Here is a 19,050-nt window from a genome sequence, read left to right on the forward strand (position 1 = left end):
TTCTTGTTTAATTACAAATATAGACACAAGAATGTCTAGTAACAGATATAACTACTGGCATGCATCTTAAAATTATTCAATAGTTTTTAAGCTTAATGTGGTTAAACTGTAGTTAATGATCCCTTCATCACAACATATTTACAGTTGTGACATGTCACAGTTGTATATGTTGTGACATTCCAGAACAATATTTTAGAAGGAACGAATTCGCAGGGTCTTCTGTGAGACTTTGTTATATTAAGCCACTTACTGAACATAATAATCAATTCTTAAACCAGTCATCCTGTATCTTCAATGGATCTCTATGCTCCAGTAGAGATAGAACTAAAATATTTCAATCTCCTGATGAAAACACTCTGGATTCAACAGTATGAAAACAATGTTACAAGAATGTAGGAAGGCTGCAGATGGTTCAATTTACAGAGCTATGACAACATTTCTAAGCATATAGGGAATATCACAGCTGAAGAAGGCTCAACAGCCGAAACATTGTGTTTCTTAACTTCTGTTTCCAGCATGGAAACTTTGCTTGTTCCTTTGCAGCCTATGCATGCTGACAAAGCTACCTACTTGAACTATATAGAGAATATGTGTTGTCCACCAAGTTTACTAATGTACTGTATACTACTACTTAATGAACAGAAGAGTGTAAGTTAATGAGACAAACAGTTCAGCTGCTAATGCACACTCAAATCACATTAAAGGCTAGGATAAGTAAGCTTTCTTTTTTTTTACATTACATAGAATGGAAATAACTTTATGACATAAAAAATGAGAAAATAAAGCCAGTTAAAGAGATTATATTTCAAAATACTGTTTCTGTCTCAATAAAATATTATGTTTGGAATGAGCTGAAGGGACTGTCCTCTGCAGGATCAGTTTACTATAGGTACTCAGCAGAACAGGTTAGGCTGAAAAGCATCTTCTCATTCATAAATTCTCATTCATTAACTACAGTGGTGTGAAAAAGTGTTTGCCCCCTTCCTGATTTCTTATTTTTTTGCATGTTTGTCACACTGAAATGTTTCAGATCATCAAACAAATTGAAATATTAGACAAAGATAACACAAGTAAACACAAAATGCAGTTTTTAAAAGAAGGTTTTTATTATTAAGGGAAAAAAAAATCCAAACCTACATGGCCCTGTGTGAAAAAGTGAGTGCCCCCTAAACTTAATAACTGGTTGGGCCACCCTTAGCAGCAACAAGTGCAATCAAGCGTTTGTGATAACTGGCAATGAGTCTTTTACAGCGCTGTGGAGGAATTTTGGCCCACTCACCTTTGCAGAATTGTTGTAATTCAGCCACATTGGAGGGTTTTCGAGCCTTAACCGCTTTTTTAAGGTCATGCCACAACATCTCAATCGGATTCAGGTCAGGACTTTGACTAGGCCACTCCAAAGTCTTCATTTTGTTTTTCTTAAGCCATTCAGAGGTGGACCTGCTGATGTGTTTTGGATGATTGTCCTGGTGCAGAACCCAAGTGCGCTTCAGCTTGAGGTCACGAACAGATGGCCGGACATTCTCCTTCAGGATTTTTTGGTAGACAGCAGAATTCATGGTTCCATTTACCACAGCAAGTCTTCCAGGTCCTGAAGCAGCAAAACAGCCCCAGACCATCACACTACCACCACCATATTTTACTGTTGGTATGATGTTCCTTTTCTGAAATGCTGTGTTACTTTTACGCCAGATGTAATGGGACACACACCTTCCAAAAAGTTCAACTTTTGTCTCGTCAGTCCACAGGGTATTTTCCCAAAAGTCTTGGGGATCATCAAGATGTTTTCTGGCAAAACTGAGAGGAGCCTTTATATTCTTTTTGCTCAGCAGTGGTTTTCGTCTTGGAACTCTGCCATGCAGGCCATTTTTGCCCAGTCTCTTTCTTATGGTGGAGTCATGAACACTGACCTTAACTGAGGCAAGTGAAGCCTGCAGTTCTTTGGATGTTGTTGTGGGGTTTTTTCTGACCTCTTGGATGAGTCGTCGCTGCGCTCTTGGGGTAATTTTGGTCGGCCGGCCACTCCTGGGAAGGTTCACCACTGTTCCATGTTTTCGCCATTTGTGGATAATGGCTCTCACTGTGGTTTGCTGTCCCACAGTCCCAAAGCTTTAGAAATGGCTTTATAACCTTTTCCAGACTGATAAATCTCAATTACTCTGTTTCTCATTTGTTCCTGAATTTCTTTGGATCGCAGCATGATGTCTAACTTTTGAGGATCTTTTGGTCTACTTCACTTTGTCAGGCAAGTCCTATTTAAGTGATTTCTTGATTGAGAACAGGTGTGGCAGTAATCAGGCCTGGGTGTGGCTAGAGAAATTGGACTCAGCTTTCCAAAGATGTGATAAACCACAGTTGATTTATGTTTTAACAGGGGGGGCAATCACTTTTTCACACAGGGCAATGTAAGGTTTGGATTTTTTTTCCCTTAATAATAAAAACCTTCTTTTAAAAACTGCATTTTGTGTTTACTTGTGTTATCTTTGTCTAATATTTCAATTTGTTTGATGATCTGAAACATTTCAGTGTGACAAACATGCAAAAAAATAAGAAATCAGGAAGGGGGCAAACACTTTTTCACACCACTGTATGGTACAGTATATCCCTTCTGAAGAAAAGGCTTACCAAATCCAGTTTGGAGGATACCCCTTTGTCACTTTCTCTCATTTTTTTTACACAAGAATTCAGATGACATTCAATAGTAAGAGTAACCAAAAATTGTACTGACTTGGTTAAAGGCACAATGCGGTCTGATATCCTCAGCCCAGCCCTTTCCATTTTAGATTTATAAGATTTAATCCTAAAATACCTTAATAAATGGAAATAGGATAAAACATCATAACCCCTTAAAAAAGAAAGAAACATTTCCTGGATTATTTTTCTTTTTTTTGGAGTGCCTCTTTCTCCTGAAATACGTAATTGCTAAGAAAAAAACAAACATTAAATGATATTCAGTAGAACAACAGTGTTGCCTGGTACACATCAGTCACAAATTCACTATACATTTACCAAAAAAAGGATTACAACTCTCTGGTGTAAATTTTTTCTAGGATAGAGGGTTGATGGAAACACAAGACACATATCAGATTTCTTTTTGATTTATTACGGTCATGGAAACCAACTAGGTACCAAGAGAATTATAAACATCTTTACAACAATAAAAAACACTGTTTGAATGGTCTTCTGTAATATGCTGGTTTGCATGTTTATGCAACCTGGCTCACTAAGCCTATGGCACGCTGGGCCCAAGGCACCATCTCTATCTGGTAACGGCTCTTGAGGAATGACGCACTAGGAATGTGAATGCTTTGTGCAGCCAATGCCTCTAGGGGACAAGAACACATCAGCATTGAGCAGATATACTCACAAGCTTAATATAGAAATGTTATGAGCATGGAGTACGTGTACAACTTTGTTCTGTACTTTTTGAAAACCCAATACTTTAATGCCTTCAAGGATACATTAAGCAAAAAAAAAAGAAAACTCTAAACATGTTTAAAGGTCCCGTTTGGTATGGGTCATACGTATTTCAAGTCAGGTACCATTTAAGTGTCCATCAGTCAGATTTGGCTGGATTTTTCCTGTATAATTGACAATTATGAAAGAACTGGGATTGATAAAAGCACAACTATTTGCCAAAAGATTAATAGGTTAGCACTATAGAATTATTAAATTATTGGTTCACTAAATATTAATTTGATGGCAGCAAGTTCTGTAAACAAGAATTCAGATAGCATTCAATAGCAACTTGTGGACTTTAGGTTTCACCTACATTTGTAGACTTCCTGGTCTAAATTTCAAACAAAGGGCAACAGTACAAACCATGTTTACATTTAAAATTAAAATTACTGTACATCATGAAAGTTGATAAAAACAACTGCACATAAAGATCTGTCACAAATTGACCCAGTACCAATTATAATTAGATTTAAAATCTTTTGCAAGCTTTTTTCCTCAAAACAAAAAAAATGAATACAACCACATATTTCTTAGCCAAACATTTTGACATTACAAATATACTAGTGTTTCATTATCCAAGATATCAAATTGCACAGATCAATTTATATATATTCGAAGTGTCAGACTGTCAATACTATATAACATTTTTAGAAATCACTTAAAACATAGATGATAAATATGCCACAAATCACATGGGGGAGGGACATTTCATTCAGTTCCTGAGTGAGTTACAAAAATATCACCTTTTAGTAATGACCTTTTAAGTCAGCACATTTAACTAGCAACTATTTGGCTATGGAAATGAAAGATAAGAATGTGACCACTTAATAGCTAAAAAGCACCAAATAGAAGAAAACTGGAAAGTTTGCTTTAACTTTACAATATTATATCAGATCATAAAGCCCTACACTAAATTAATATTAAACAGGAACAAGTAATAAGTAAAAATTAAAATGTGAATTACAATGAAATAGTGCATTTTCATTTGAATGTTATATTTTTGTGGCAAAACATTTTTCAATTTCAATGGTAGGTTTCACCTCAAGTAGGCTAGGGACAGTGCTTGACATCTTTTTTTTAAAAGAACCCCAGTAAGAATATTTATTCTAACCTTCTAAAATGTCTGTCACTGTGTACAAGAAATGCAACAAAAGAATACAGGTTAGGTAATTTTGGACAAGCTCCATGGCATCCTTTAAACATGGGAAGAATTCTAAAGATCTCCACTTTACAAGGCCATTCGTCTACCCTGCAGTGCTTTCTCAGTATCAAGTGATGTACAGTATATCTAGCATTGGGACAGCCTTCCAAAAATGAGTCATTCAAAAGACTTGAATAAAAACCTCTATTTAGATCAATCAAAAAGAGGCACAGAAAGCACACAATTATAGAAAAATGGTACTTGCAATTGCATAGTGCGGTCTGTAAGTTTTTTTGAGTGTTCACTTTTTCTATAAGCCAATATAAATGTATAAATATTTCTATGTGTCAAGTTAATCAGCTATTCTAACTAAACCAAAAAATTCGGATAGACTTTGCAAAGCAGTCTTGCTAAATTATTAAAAAATTTCCACTGAAACCTTGTGTTTTTTCAGATGCAGCTTTCTGAAGATATTTCATTTGCTGGAATAGAGAAGAGCTTCCAGATGGCCTGCAGAAACTGCATTTGTGTTCACAGGTATCTTTACATGTGAAAAATATAGGTTTAATTTATAAAGCAAGAGAATGGCAATAAAAGAGTAGTTGGGAGGAGTTATAGTTACACTGTAGAAGATCATCAAATCTTCCCAGAACATATCATTCCTTTGACGGTGTATTACAAAAGGAAGTAATACATACTATAAAGTGCTGTCACACCCAACATGCCCATTTACATTATTTCACTTCTATTTTTGACAGGCCAGCTTGTGTAGAACAAATTCTCATGGTGTTAATTTAGCATAAAAACACATACTATTACGTTTATATCTATTAACTGGAAATATATTCTGAAAGGAAATATGGTATGCTACTGATGTACCTACCTCATCATAAGTGTAACGGTAGTCTGCTTTCTTCGATTTTAGGTCCCATAATGCCACCGTCCCAGACTCAAAACCAATGATAAGCTTCAATAAAAAATACATACATAACACATCTGCTTTAGCATAATGAAAACATAACATGTACACATTGCCTTCTGAAAGAGAAATGCACATTTAATAAACTATTTTATATAGTGCTTTTAAAGGTGGCTTCTCAACGTGCTTAGCAGCATGTTTAAACATTTACCAGCATGTTTATCATTTTTAAAGCTCTCTCTAACCTGACTTATTGGGGATTTTTCTGTTATGACTTCAATCTATGATCAGTCATAGCCTGATCAGAATAAAACGTTAAATTAAAAAAGGACATTTGACATAATTGTAAATATCAAGTGCCCCTCAAAAAATTTTTTCAAGAGGAAACAAATTGGAAGACCATCCTTTAACATTAAATATTCATTTTTTTCTAAACAACTGAGTTCTGCTGAGGTGATAGAATTCTAACACGAAAGATTTAAGAACCCAACCAATCACTCTTCTTGACTTTCTTAATGGATCCTTGAGCACTAATTTCAATCTGGACAAAATTGCTGCAAAGATAACACTGATATTTTTAATGACAGATATACTTTCTTATCTGCAAAGTAATTCAATTGGTTACATTTTTTTGTGTTTGAGTGTAACAGTCATGATTATGAATTACAGAACAGAAAACATGGAAAACTGAGAATAAAGGGAAGTCAGAGACCATTTGAAATGTTTTATCAATGTAAGATCTTTTAAGAAACTAAAGGATTTATGTTAACTACTCAGTTTTCTATGTGAATAACAAGCATCACTTGCTTTTCCCCCTAAACATGATATAGTTCTTATTAATTTTACACCTTCATGTTCATGTTCTTCAGCTATGACAGATGGCCTCTCCTAAACTGAACTGAAAAGTGGCATTAAGGTGATGATTTCAGGTTACTGTTTGTTACAGTATTCTCTCTATTACAGCCTTGGATTAGTTGTTTCCAAAACAAATGCATTCATACAGTACACACATGTGTATAAATGGATACATACATTTATACATATACCTATCTGCAAGTGTGTGATGTGTCATGACACAGGTGCTATAATACTGCTGTATTATAGCAATCCAAATATTCTAAGGATTTTTTTTAGAACAATACCTCTAAATTGCTTTTAAATGGCCCTTATCCCACATTTCTGATATTAAAAACAAAGAATGCTTTTGGTTCTCTGTGCTTTGACAAACATTTTAATGTGATTTTAGATTTATACCTTTCCTTCATCCATAGGATTATCGCTTATGTGGACAACTGGTCCTGGGTGGGACTTAGAAGATCTGAAAAATAAGAGAGAAGGGAGGGGTGACAGAAAAGTCTTAGCAACATCTTTAATGTAACAGAAGATTAGAGAGCAAAGCATGCACAGCACTGTTACATAAGTGGCACTCACAAAGTCACACTCCATCAGCTTTCCAGGCCTTCCAACATAAATAAAAAAACACCATTTAATCTGCCACAAAGTCCTGAAGGAAGAAGTTCTCTTTGGAAACAAAAAAACAATGCTACCAGTTTTGGAGATTTTAGTCTGTGCCTGTTTATAATGTGTAAGTTGCTGGCTCTCTGTACTGATTGCATGTATAGTTTGTGCTCTAGTTTTACATGTAAGTTTTACATACCATAAAGAACTCTAACCTATTTAATATATCCTCCCAGCTCCATAATACGTATTATTTACCAGGAAATTCACCAAGAATGGCAATATATTAAAAAAAACATATTTCAGCAGTGAAATATGTTGTCATTTCATAGGCTGGGGTTCTTCTTATTCATATCCTTCATTTACTCTCAAACTCAGTACAGTTTAAACCCAGAGCAGAGGAATATGGGTTCTCTGGCCTTTTTCACAGAAGAACAGAGAACAGAGAACAGAACGGCCAACACAACTTTTTTAGGGCTGCAACATTACCTGTTTAAACCCGATTCTTTCAAAAACAGACAACTTCAAGCAGTTATTTTATACTGTGATTGCTGATACTCTTTAAGAGCTTATCAAAACATTTACAGCAAGTATGTGTACAATACATAGAAAAAGATTTGAAAAAGGAAAATTTTCAGTGACTTATCAAATCTTTTTTCAGGTTCAATCGATGCAGATTCATAATTCATCGAAACAACAGATTACTTCGGTAATTTACATAATTTAAAAGACTTAGGTTCTGTCATCTGCTTTTGTATCAAGGTTAACTGGGCAGCTCTTGCTGAATAAGTAAACTGCTGTTGTGAGCTCTGTACTCAAAGCATCTAGTCTGAGGTGTAACTGCAGAGAAGAGTACTTGGCTTCTTACTGTGGAACATAATGGAGTCACTGATACATGTCAAGTATCAATTCATTACAATGCTTAAAACAAGCACCGACAACTATGGAGGAAAGTCTCATTCCAAAAAGAGGTCATCTCAGAGGCAGAAATGTAATTGTGATTAGATGGTATCCACTTACAGTAGGAAATACAATATTATTTGGGCCAATGGTGACACAGGCAATCATTACAAAACAGATTTTAAAATAAAGCAATAAAATATTTTGTAATACAATATTACGATTCCTGATAATAACACGAACAGACTGACTGGGAGACACTGTGCTGTAGGAGGTGCTGGCAACCTACCATTTTTTAAGCCCTTTGGGATTCTATTGAGAAGAAAAACTAAGGAAATTTAAAATATATATATTACTTTAGATTTTCTAAAACCTGATTTACCCATAATCACCCTCTCCAAATGAACTGGTTATGAAAGCCATCTCTAGCAGCCAAATTACACTAACACTGCAAGAAACTGCTGCAATGAGTTAATTTAATAACTTTTTATTGACCATCGTAGGTCCTCTGTCCCTTATGCCCTTTTGCCTTCCACTCATACATATGAGATCAGCTCAAACGGCCTCAACATGTATCCACATATTTTGGAACGTTATATATCCTTCACCTGTTACTCTTAAAAAGCACTGCTTTGAATAAAACAGAAATTTCAGAGATTCTGTTTCAAATACTCTATGTAAACAGCTTTGTTTATAAATGCTGCCTGTGGAAAATAGAACCTGGCCTGAAGCTTTTAAGTCTACATTGTTACAGAAGAATACAATACAGGAAAAGCTTCAAATCATGTAGCATGTTTTCACTATTAAAGACAAAGCAAAGTACTTGTATTTTGTGCTCTTTGACTTCTATACAGTATGTGTGGTTGCAGCTAGTGTCTCCAGTACCTCCCCATAACTTCACTGCAAGGACTGCATTTGAAATGGACAATGTCTACTGTATTTATTTGAGAGGGATAGAGAAAGATATATCAAGATCCACTAAGTGCAAACCATCAGTATTGGGTTTAGAATGTATTAACTGAAAATAATATTGGAATGAACAGAATTTGGTTCTGAACTAGATGGCTCTAATATATACACTTTCATAGATCACTCTGAAAACCCGCATTAACTACCACCTTTAAGAAATAATGAGCATACAGAATTACAAAGAGGTTTAAGTGTTTTTGATATGTAATGGGTTTATTTAATTAAGTTGCTGAGAATATTTCAATTTTATCATGTTAAACAGCACACATATTTAATTCACTGTTTTTATTGTATTCATTATGCTTATAACAAACCTTAATTCTAGTGCCTTGTTACGGATAACAAACCATGTTGGATAACAGATTACCATGGTAACAGAAGCAGGAGCCTGAAACAGGCTCAGTGAAATGAGGCAGGCAGTGCAGAAGTAGAATGTAAAATGCAATGTCATTTGTCTGATATAATGTAGCTAAAACTGATGTCGCAGAGCAAATGTCTTTTCACTGTGACAGTGCTGCTATTAGAATAAAGTGCTAAATCCGATATTTAGGCACTAACTTCAAAGATGTTGCTATAATAGTATGACAACTTTGCATGTTTTGCTGATTTTGTTTAATCTAACAGTGTTTTATTGATTATGACAATTAGATTTAGATCTTCATTCATTATAGGAACTCGGTTTACAGTTAAATAATGCAAATGATAAGTGGTACTGGTACAGTACAGTATGTACCATGACACTATATTGGTTTTACATCTCACTATGGAAAAGATTTTAAACATCATAAAATCATTAACTCCAGTTACAAAGAAAACAGTATATGAAACAAAACCAAGACATGTATTCACTGCATATTCAGGAATACAGACAGGAAAGCTTTCAAATGGAAGAAAAACAAAAAAGAAGGGATTTATGCACACAAAGAATTGTTACAACATTTTTTCATGTACACTGCAAAACAAGTTTCCAAGTTTTATATATTAGCAGGAAATTACTAAAGTGAATTTAGCAGCACTGGACCTAAACCCATGGGAGGCTTTAAAGCTTTTGTGATAAAATGTGGTGCAAAATGAGAACAGTGGTAAATATTTAATGAGTACAATAGATTTAGGCTCTTCTGAAGACTGTTAAAAAACATTCCACGGCTCTGATTCTATTTACTCCGCAATGTGTGTTAGACCATCAGAATTTTTATTTGGGGGGGGCTCTTCTTTTGCCCTGCAAGCCCAATGCACCAATGAAGGTGACTTTTCCAGGATCTCAGAAGAGCAAGGCAGATTCATGACAAGGACATGATCGACAAAGGCCTGGGGTTGAGTGCATGAAGTCAGAGCTCCAAGAGGAGACAAGCAAGAAAGTGTAGGGAAACAAAGACCTTTGCCGAAGGGTCACAGGGGGCCTTCAGCTAGACTCATATCAATCACTGAGTCTGATGCCGCAGTCTCAAAGTCAGCATTCCAAACAGCAAGTGCTACTTCTAGTAAGCAGCTTGGAGAACAACTACACTATAAGATACAGGAATTGTATATGTTTAAATATTTGATATTTAAAGGAGCTTTCTAGCTAAATTCACACTTCAAATAGCTACAGTATGTGTCAGAAAAGGCTACAGGAACAAACCCTTGAGAGTGGCATGCTGCACAGCCATTCTGGCCTTGTGTACAGAACACCAGGATATGTACTGTATACAGTAAAGTACCGTGCATTTTTATTAAATACTTCAACAATTGAGTTTAGGTATCAAACATCATTTAATCCCTGGTTTTTAGTAAAGATGACAGAGTACAGATGTCTGCAATGAAATCTTTTCCAAGGTTAAAGGCTCGAGCTGCCGTAATAGGAAATATGTGGATTCTCTCTGACAATGCCAGTTCAGGCACTTGCTACTGCTAAATGAAAATATGACACCTAATCTCTTTTCTGAATTACGCTGCCTGTCCAGTGCATCAGAAATATATCTTCCTTACACTTTCTGGAAACAAGCCAACCGTTCAGATCTTTTTGGCATTTCATAGCAGGTGTTAATAAAATGGCTTAAGCAACCTGAAGGATCAAATGAAACAAAAATAGAAGAAAGCCAGACACCAGAATTCTTTATTTTTCTCTTTGACATATATCAAGGTCAAATGTGAACAAGCCTCTGAGATTTTATTCCAGCAGTGCTTTTATGCATTAGCAGTGCTCTGTAATGGTAAATATATCAAACTGTAACAATGTTAAGTTTGATATATTTAACATTTTGTTTACTAACTTTTAAACTAAGTGTTGCATGTACCACCTGAGGCCTTTTTAGAACAAATAACTAAATATTACTAGAATGTCTTTTTTCAGAAAATCTGATTACTGTTAGGCAAAATATACACTTAGGGGAACTGAGGTAAAATAATCAGCATTTTATCTAAACTGCACTTTCACCTAAATAATGTATTTTTCTTATTAGGAAGTTTATAAAAATGAAAAAAAACTTGGTTAACAACTGAAGATAAACTTAACCAGTTAAAGACCTGATTCATAAGTTATTAAGTTACTGAAAGCAATCGAAAATAAAAGTATGGAATATTTTTCTTACAAAAGGGCACAAGCATGCAGAATAGGTAGTGGTGCATAAACCGTGGAATTACTTTTTATACCTGGCCCCCAGATAGATGCACACCTCTGATCTCAGCATACCCAGATACCCACCCCCAGAATTGGCTGCAAATTTAAATTTAAAGCTACTGATTTAATGAAGATGAAGAGAATACCTGTGTAAATCATAATACACTGTAAAAAGAAAGGCAGTGAGAATGTGAAGATGACAGGTTTCATCAAGCCCCAATAAGAGACTGATAAGAGGCAAGAGTAACCAGATTACTATTAACTGGCAATCAGACTTTAAACATGTTTTTACAAATAAGTGTATGTTACTCCCCATTTTTTACAGAAAGTTTGATATTAAGAACAGAAATAGAATTTCACTAGAATAAAAATCAAAATTTGCATACACATTTTGTATAGCATTGTATACAATATATATATACACTGCTGCATTAGAAATTTAATTATGCATTAAGGACATTCAAAAATTTGAAAAACCCTGTGGCATACTATACCTGTAAGGATAATCAAACACTTTTCACTTCATGCTTAATATACATTAAAACTAAATCTAATATTCCCTCTTAATTTTTGGTTTCTGCTACTACTTGAACCGAAGTACAGCTTTTCGCCTTCTACTAAGAAGCTAGAAGGTTCTCAACCATAGGTTGCAAAGACACAGACCAATCATTAATGAAGCGTTCAAAGAAAAATAAACCAGATCAGTTCTACAGTACCTGATAATAAATGTAGGTCTGATAATTTAAAGGAGCTTTCTAGCTGAATCCACACTTCAAATAGCTGTGTATGACAAAAAGGCTAGAGGAACAAACCCTAGAGAGTGTTATATTGCACAGCCATTCTGGCTTTGTGTACAGAACACCAGGATGTGTGATGTAAAGCAATGTTCAGAAACGTTTCTTTGACAGGAGTACGTTCCTTAAAAAACACATATACTGTATGACTGGATACAAAGCCAGCATAGTATCCCTGGAATCCCACTGCAGTGTTGTCTGCTGCCTATGTGACTAAAAAGAGATGTTAAGCTCTGTGGATCAGCTCGCTAAAGTTTAACATGGTAAACACTAATCTTAGTTTTTGTCTTACGATGACTCTTGATATTTTTTTAGGAAATACCATAATGGAAAAACAAAAGATTTTGTTAATATACATCTGAATTAATATACATCTTTTAATGCTCCAATATTCATTTGTTGTCTTTTAGTTCCTCTATATTTTTCTCTTTGCAATAGAGTGCAGTCATTTACACATTATTTTTTTCTCTATCCAAAATTATCAGGACTTTTAACTTAACTAAATTTAGTTTAACACATACTGTTTACCAAACAATACTTTTCCAATATAACCCTGTCTTTTGTGCTTCTGCATTTTCATAAAAGGGAATAAAATCATAAAAGATTATCTCACATACTTACATATGCATTCAATAGCTCTATCACAAAACACACAGGATGCAGAAATGGCCATTTAGATATTGTACCTTATGCCCTTATTTGTCTTAAATCAAAATAGACCAGATGAAAGCCCTATAAAATAACTATTTAAAAGTTTTACTCCTAAACGGTTGCTTTTTGTTCTGTCCAAATCTTTGTACATATATGCATATAAATATACAGTAGGTTAATACCAAAATGAATATTTCTGCTACAAAATGGATGTTAGCATTATTTTAGCTTATATTCATTCAAGGAGTCAGTCTCTGTCCTGCCCACAAACTTTGCCTGTGAAATGAATCTTATAAGAAAAAAAACAGAAAGCTGTAAAAATAAACAGCTTTGAACCTCACCTCAACATGTGAAAAAAGGACTTAATCAAACACAGTCAATTTGCAAAAAAGGTGTGACAATCACTTTAAGTCCATACTGTAATACATGCAGCACATACTGAGCAGCAAGAGAGCTCCCTTCATTTACTACATTTTCAGCTCATCTTTAGATCAAAACACAGACTTATTTTAATGGTATTTAATGCAAATGCCATGTATAATTAAGCACTTCTTTTCTTCTTCATTTGTTTCTGTAAACAAAGCCCTTCTGTTTGTACGGATCCTAGCATTCACTGCTGTGGGTCTGCCTGCTGTTGTCAGGTCAGCGCCGCGGGACACGCTTCAGCTGGGATTCTTTGTGAAGGGCTCACAAACTCACACACAAGGAGCAGCTAAGGCCTTCTCCTTTTCAGCATCAAAGCATTGCTTCACTCACTGAAACGGAAAGAGCTGACAAACCATAGGATATTGCTACATTTCCTACACCACATCAGCAGAAAAAGTTCCCTTCGGTAGAACAACTAAGGATTGTGTTTTTCCATACTGGGTTTAGGGCAAATGAATATGAGGAGGGAATTATAACCACTAGCTCAAGTTATATCCTTTGATTATCAATTATCACTTTAACAGCTGGATTTTTGCAGAGGCAATGGGTTATATTGAAGATAAACAAGTGACACTAAAGGGCAGCCTTTCACACAGGCAGTTGTTAACAAGCAGCAGCTGTGATATTGATCACCCATAGTGAACACGGTCTAACAAAACTTACAGTCTAACAAAAAAGAATTATAAAATATACTTTCAAAGCTGTTCCTGTTAACATAAAGAGGATATACCTCTGTTAACATCAAGAGGATATAGGAAAAGATTATGCAATTTGTCAAATATAATGATTATATCCCACAGTTCCTGGCACATTTCGAAATGAGTAAGATGAAATACCTGTTAACACCCTGAAGTTACGGTGTAGACGAGATGACAAAACCAATTTTTGACCAGTGTCAACATGCTAAAATAACAGAGTCTATCAGAAAAAAAATAACACAGGCCTTTAACAAAATCTTACTGTTCTAAGACATTCCATGTTGTATATAGGTGTAAATCAAAAACAATGATTAAGAACCCTACATGTTTAAGGACAACTTTGGGTATTCATTATTTATTCAAAATGTTTTAAAAGTTTAACTGATTAAATTCACCCAAATTTAAGCTTTACGAATTTTCAACTCTCAACGTGTTAATTTCCTTACATTTACTACTCACGCTTTTGCCTTGTGTTTAATTTATTAGAGCATTACGTATGTCACAACTTAATTCTAATTTCATAGAAAAACCTAAAACTAAGACAATCAACAACACAGGAGCACATTAACAGGCTACAACACCACCTGCTGTAAAAGAACTGTTGTTCTGTCAAGATCTGTTCCAATTCTGCTTTTCCCTCCAGCTTTTTCTGCTTATTGCAGTCTTTACATCTATGTCTCTAGGCATTTTTTTTCAGTATAACCTTAATAACCTCAAAAACAGCACAATAATTATAAGACGGAAGGCCAATATACTTTAGGAACAAATGGATGGTAATTGTGAACGAAATCAGGAATACCTTCATAAATACTTCAGTTTTTAGAAAAAACAATCCATTAGATATTTATCAGCAGGTTAGTGGAGTCGCGACATGGGCACCAGGATAGGACCTAGCTATGCCAATATTTTTGTCCGCTGGGTAGAAGAATGCTTCTTTGCTTCCTATACTGGCTTTATCCCTGACCTCCACAAGCAGTCCAATTGGCCAACACATTAAGCCATGCCCCTCGGACCACACCTACACCATCTACCTCATTATGATTTCTTATTTATTGCACATCTCCAGTTTACATGTTTACATGTCTGCATTGTTTACATTCAAACTGTTTACTTGTTTACTTGTACATTGTCTACTGTTTGTTTGTATATTGTCTTGATGCACTGTCTGCACTTTGGTGTTTTTACACTTGTTTTAACAATCGAGAGACTTTCTGTGAGTACGAATTCCATTGTACCAGTACATGTACCGGTTACATATGGCAATAAATTTCAAGCATTACATCGATGACTACATCTGTACTGCTACATGCTTGAATGACCAGCTAGAGCGTTTCCTGCATTGATTCACTAACATTACCCATCCCTCAAATATACAGTTAACATATCTTCCACCGCTCTTCCATTTCTAGATATATATTTATCTATTAAACATCCATGACTCTACCTCGGTCTATTACAAACCCACAGATTAACACAGCTATCTCCTGTACAACTCTTTTCACCCCAGTCACACCAAAAACTTTTTCACAGTTCCTCAGGCTACGTCGACTCTGCAGTGACGACAAGGATTTCCAGAACCATGCACTCAAGCATGCATTACTTTTTCATCAACAGAGGATACCCCACCCAGGTTATCGACAGGGCCCTTACCTGGGCCAAAAACAGCCCTCAGATCATCAATGCGATCAGGAACTCCTGGTCTCACAACCGCATTCCCTTGGTGGTTCCCTACCACCCTAACACACTTTCTATCCCTAGGACCATCATTAACAACTACTCCATTTTACAGGATGATCCCTCCACCGGTACCCTTTTTTCCGTCTGCCCGATCAGCTCTTATCGCCGATCACTCAATCTACGTAAACTTCTTGTTCAAAGCTCCCTCGACCGCACCTGGCAATCATCCCCACCAGCCACTCCAGAATGTTTGTGTCATGAATGGATTATCAGCCTCACCTGTAACCTTACAGCACTATGATTCAGCTAATTCCACTGCTTTTAAAGGATAAGGTGTAGCATGGAATTAATTCTTGATGCCAGAGATATCGTTTGATCACTGCAAAATATTAGGGAGTCCTCTATTAAACTAAATTCACAGTGACAATTTGTTTGAAAAAATCTTTTTTCAGTCCCCCTAATGTTAGTTCTTTATTATATTTGTTTCTAGTGATCGATTTATCTTATCTAAGACTACCTGTTAATGTTTATTTCTGTTTAGGTAGGTTCAAAGGTGTACAGTGAATAGGTTTACAACCATGACCATGCACATCTGATTAGAGACAAAATGTTGCATCTCATGCTACTGAGACATTTAAAAAATAATTCACTTTTGAAGTTCAAATTCCAAAAGCCAGAGAACGCGATATTCCATCTTCAGTGTTCCCCTTTCATTTCAATTTTACTTTTCCTCAGGTCTCACTTTAGCCACCAAAACACATGGCTCTAATCAGTAACTCTCAGTCTTTGGCCTCAGCTGCAACATTATTTTAAACTAAAATCCTCCTATATTAGTGGACCTGTTCATAAAAACTATCGTTGCTCAGTGGTGGATCTGAATGTTTAAGGACCTATACATTTATAAAACCTTTTCCAGCTTTCAGGATCTCTACTATATTTACTCTTCCTATTATTATTTATTTCACTATCTACAAATTTGAAGCTTAATTTATATTAAGTTTAATAGTTTTACTCTGAAACCTGTGAACTCTGTATTGGATGACCTATGATTTCATGTATTGTAATATTAGACTTTTAGCACATATAAGCTCTAGGTAAAAGCATGAAGTGGAAAGATAGAACACAAATATCTTGTGAGGATGGTGTGCATCATTCAAACCACAACTTCTTGTGTCCAACTAGGACCCATTCAGCTTCATGTTCGTCATCATGGACACCTATCAAAGGCCAGATATGGAATAGAGAAGAATTATGATATATGCAGAACTCTTGGTAACTTTTCCCATATTTGTATTTGTGGGAATGGTTACCAAAGGTTACCAATTTTCAGTCTTTTGTTTTGAACAACCTTGAGTCAATGCTTTCTAATAGCAACCTGCTAAAATCCTTTCTCACTAGCAAATTAACAAATTCTAGATAAGAGTTAATGTTTGTTCTGAAACTAAAAAAAGATTACAGTTGCCTTAAAAAGCTTTGAGGACAGTTTTTGGTCAAGATGGCTGCCTTTTCTTTTTTTAAGGCATGTACAGTATTACTGCTGGCTACAGTTGTGTAATAGGAGTCTGTCTCTGGTTTGCTCTCAAGTCTGTATCATAGTATATGAACGAATGAGTGGATTTTGGGGGGAAATTTGTGTTATTTACACACCATTTCTTGGGTACCAGTGGACAGCTCTTTAAATCTTTTATAGTTATCTATGTTGGATTTGTCTGATTTATACTGTATATTCTCTGTCTGATTTATGCCACTCCAACCCTAAAATAAATACAGATAAAAAAAAACAGTTAGCACAATCAAAGTCAGAGCCTTGAGTTACACACCACTGGGAAAGCCTGCATTTTATTTTTACTTTCCAACATTTTTGATGGCGTACTATAAAATGTATCTATTTGCTCTTAACTCTGCTTCAGAAACCTACATCACCAGTCAATAAGTCAACAGTAATCATCTCGTAGCCCTCCGTTTGTTAAGGTAATTACTGACCGATTGGCCTGGGTGGGCAAGCACACATGTAGTGCACATTAATTAAAGCAAATTGTCTGAGCTCATAATAAAGTTATCTAACCTGGGAATATTTAGGGTGTTCATGTGTCGTCATAACCCAAGGAACATCCATAAACCTCAGTTAGAATAAGTCAAGCAGATGGCTGAGGCCAAGCCAAGAGGAGGGTAATTAATATGTTTCTTAAAATAGTAGAGACTGTTTGGCTATATGATTAATTTGTTGCTGAAATCAAGCCTTATTCATCATTCTTGAGGTTTTAACAAAGGCTGTGATAATTTGTACTCAGGGACACGCAACTGGGCTCATCTAAATTTTCTATGTCAGCAGCTGAACTGTGCATTTCCCCAAGGGATTGCAATGCCATTAATGGCCGTAATTCTCAGACTGTTTGCCGCATTGCCAAGTTAGAAGAAATTAGTTAAAAGAGGGACAAAAATAGTAAAAACAACTATAGAATCCACTAACCAAACCTCCAAGTGGCACCACACACTGTCTGTTACAGCCTCAAATCATCTTTAATGCAGTTATACTGGGTTCATCACCAGAGAGATATTGAGATTATCAAGATTCAAACATTGAAATGGTACCTCATCAATAGGAACAAAGATATGGATATCAGCACAGATCTGACACCTTCCACAAGGAAAAACCTATTGGTTTACCACAACACAAAGCAAAATGAGATAAGAATAATTAACATCTCTCTTAATATTAAAATACATTTTCATACAATTCAGTCTTTTATAGCCACATCATGGTAACAAAATCCATTCATGGCATATTGAGCTACCAATAATAAAAAATAGACTTTACACATGGCATATTAAGCAACACATTATAACAATGAAATAAAGAACTGATAAGCAGGTTTCAGATTATGGTTTTACAAGCAGAATAGTACAGTAAATTTCCAGCAACATTCCAATGATGAGGCTCCTTTAGCGACCATACAGAGGTTCCTTTTATGTCCTGTGCAGCTCTGTGCATATGAGTATAAAGGCTGGATCTGTGGAGCTCAGCTTAGGTAGAACAGAATTAGTCAGCCAACAGAATTGTGCTTACCGAGATATCTGTACTCTATTCCACTACCTTTAATACCTTCTGGATTGTTTCACTACATATTGACATTATACAGCATATAGTTCCAGGTGGATGCTGCAGATTGGTGGTGGTGGAGGGGAGTCCCCATTACCTGTAAAGCGCTTTGAGTGCAGTGTCCAAAAAAGTGCTATATACAGTAAGTGTAAGGAATAATTATTATTATTATTTTATGAAAGGTGCTTTGCACATTGTCATGATATAATTATTGAATTTTTAGTTGCACCCCCTTAAACATTTTATAAAATGGTGGGTG

The 19,050-nt window shown here is 35.5% G+C and overlaps 1 protein-coding gene across 35 annotated transcripts in view; it reads right to left on the reverse strand.

Annotated features, from left to right (window-relative positions):
• Nucleotides 1-19,050, reverse strand: part of LOC148674704 (syntaxin-binding protein 5) — a 245,239-nt gene that overhangs the window by 139,672 nt on the left and 86,517 nt on the right. For all 35 annotated transcript variants that reach the window (XM_088625141.1, XM_088625140.1, XM_088625138.1 and 32 more), the window contains exons 6-7: nt 6,774-6,837; nt 5,484-5,567 (exon numbers count right to left, since the gene is read on the reverse strand). In XM_088625141.1, coding sequence (XP_088481267.1) covers nt 5,484-5,567; nt 6,774-6,837 — 148 coding nt within the window. The remainder of the gene's footprint in view (nt 1-5,483; nt 5,568-6,773; nt 6,838-19,050) is intronic.

This window comes from Lepisosteus platostomus, chromosome 3, assembly GCF_059453375.1.
Source record: "Lepisosteus platostomus isolate fLepPlt1 chromosome 3, fLepPlt1.hap1, whole genome shotgun sequence".
In the NCBI taxonomy this organism is placed as follows: Eukaryota; Metazoa; Chordata; class Actinopteri; order Semionotiformes; family Lepisosteidae; genus Lepisosteus; species Lepisosteus platostomus.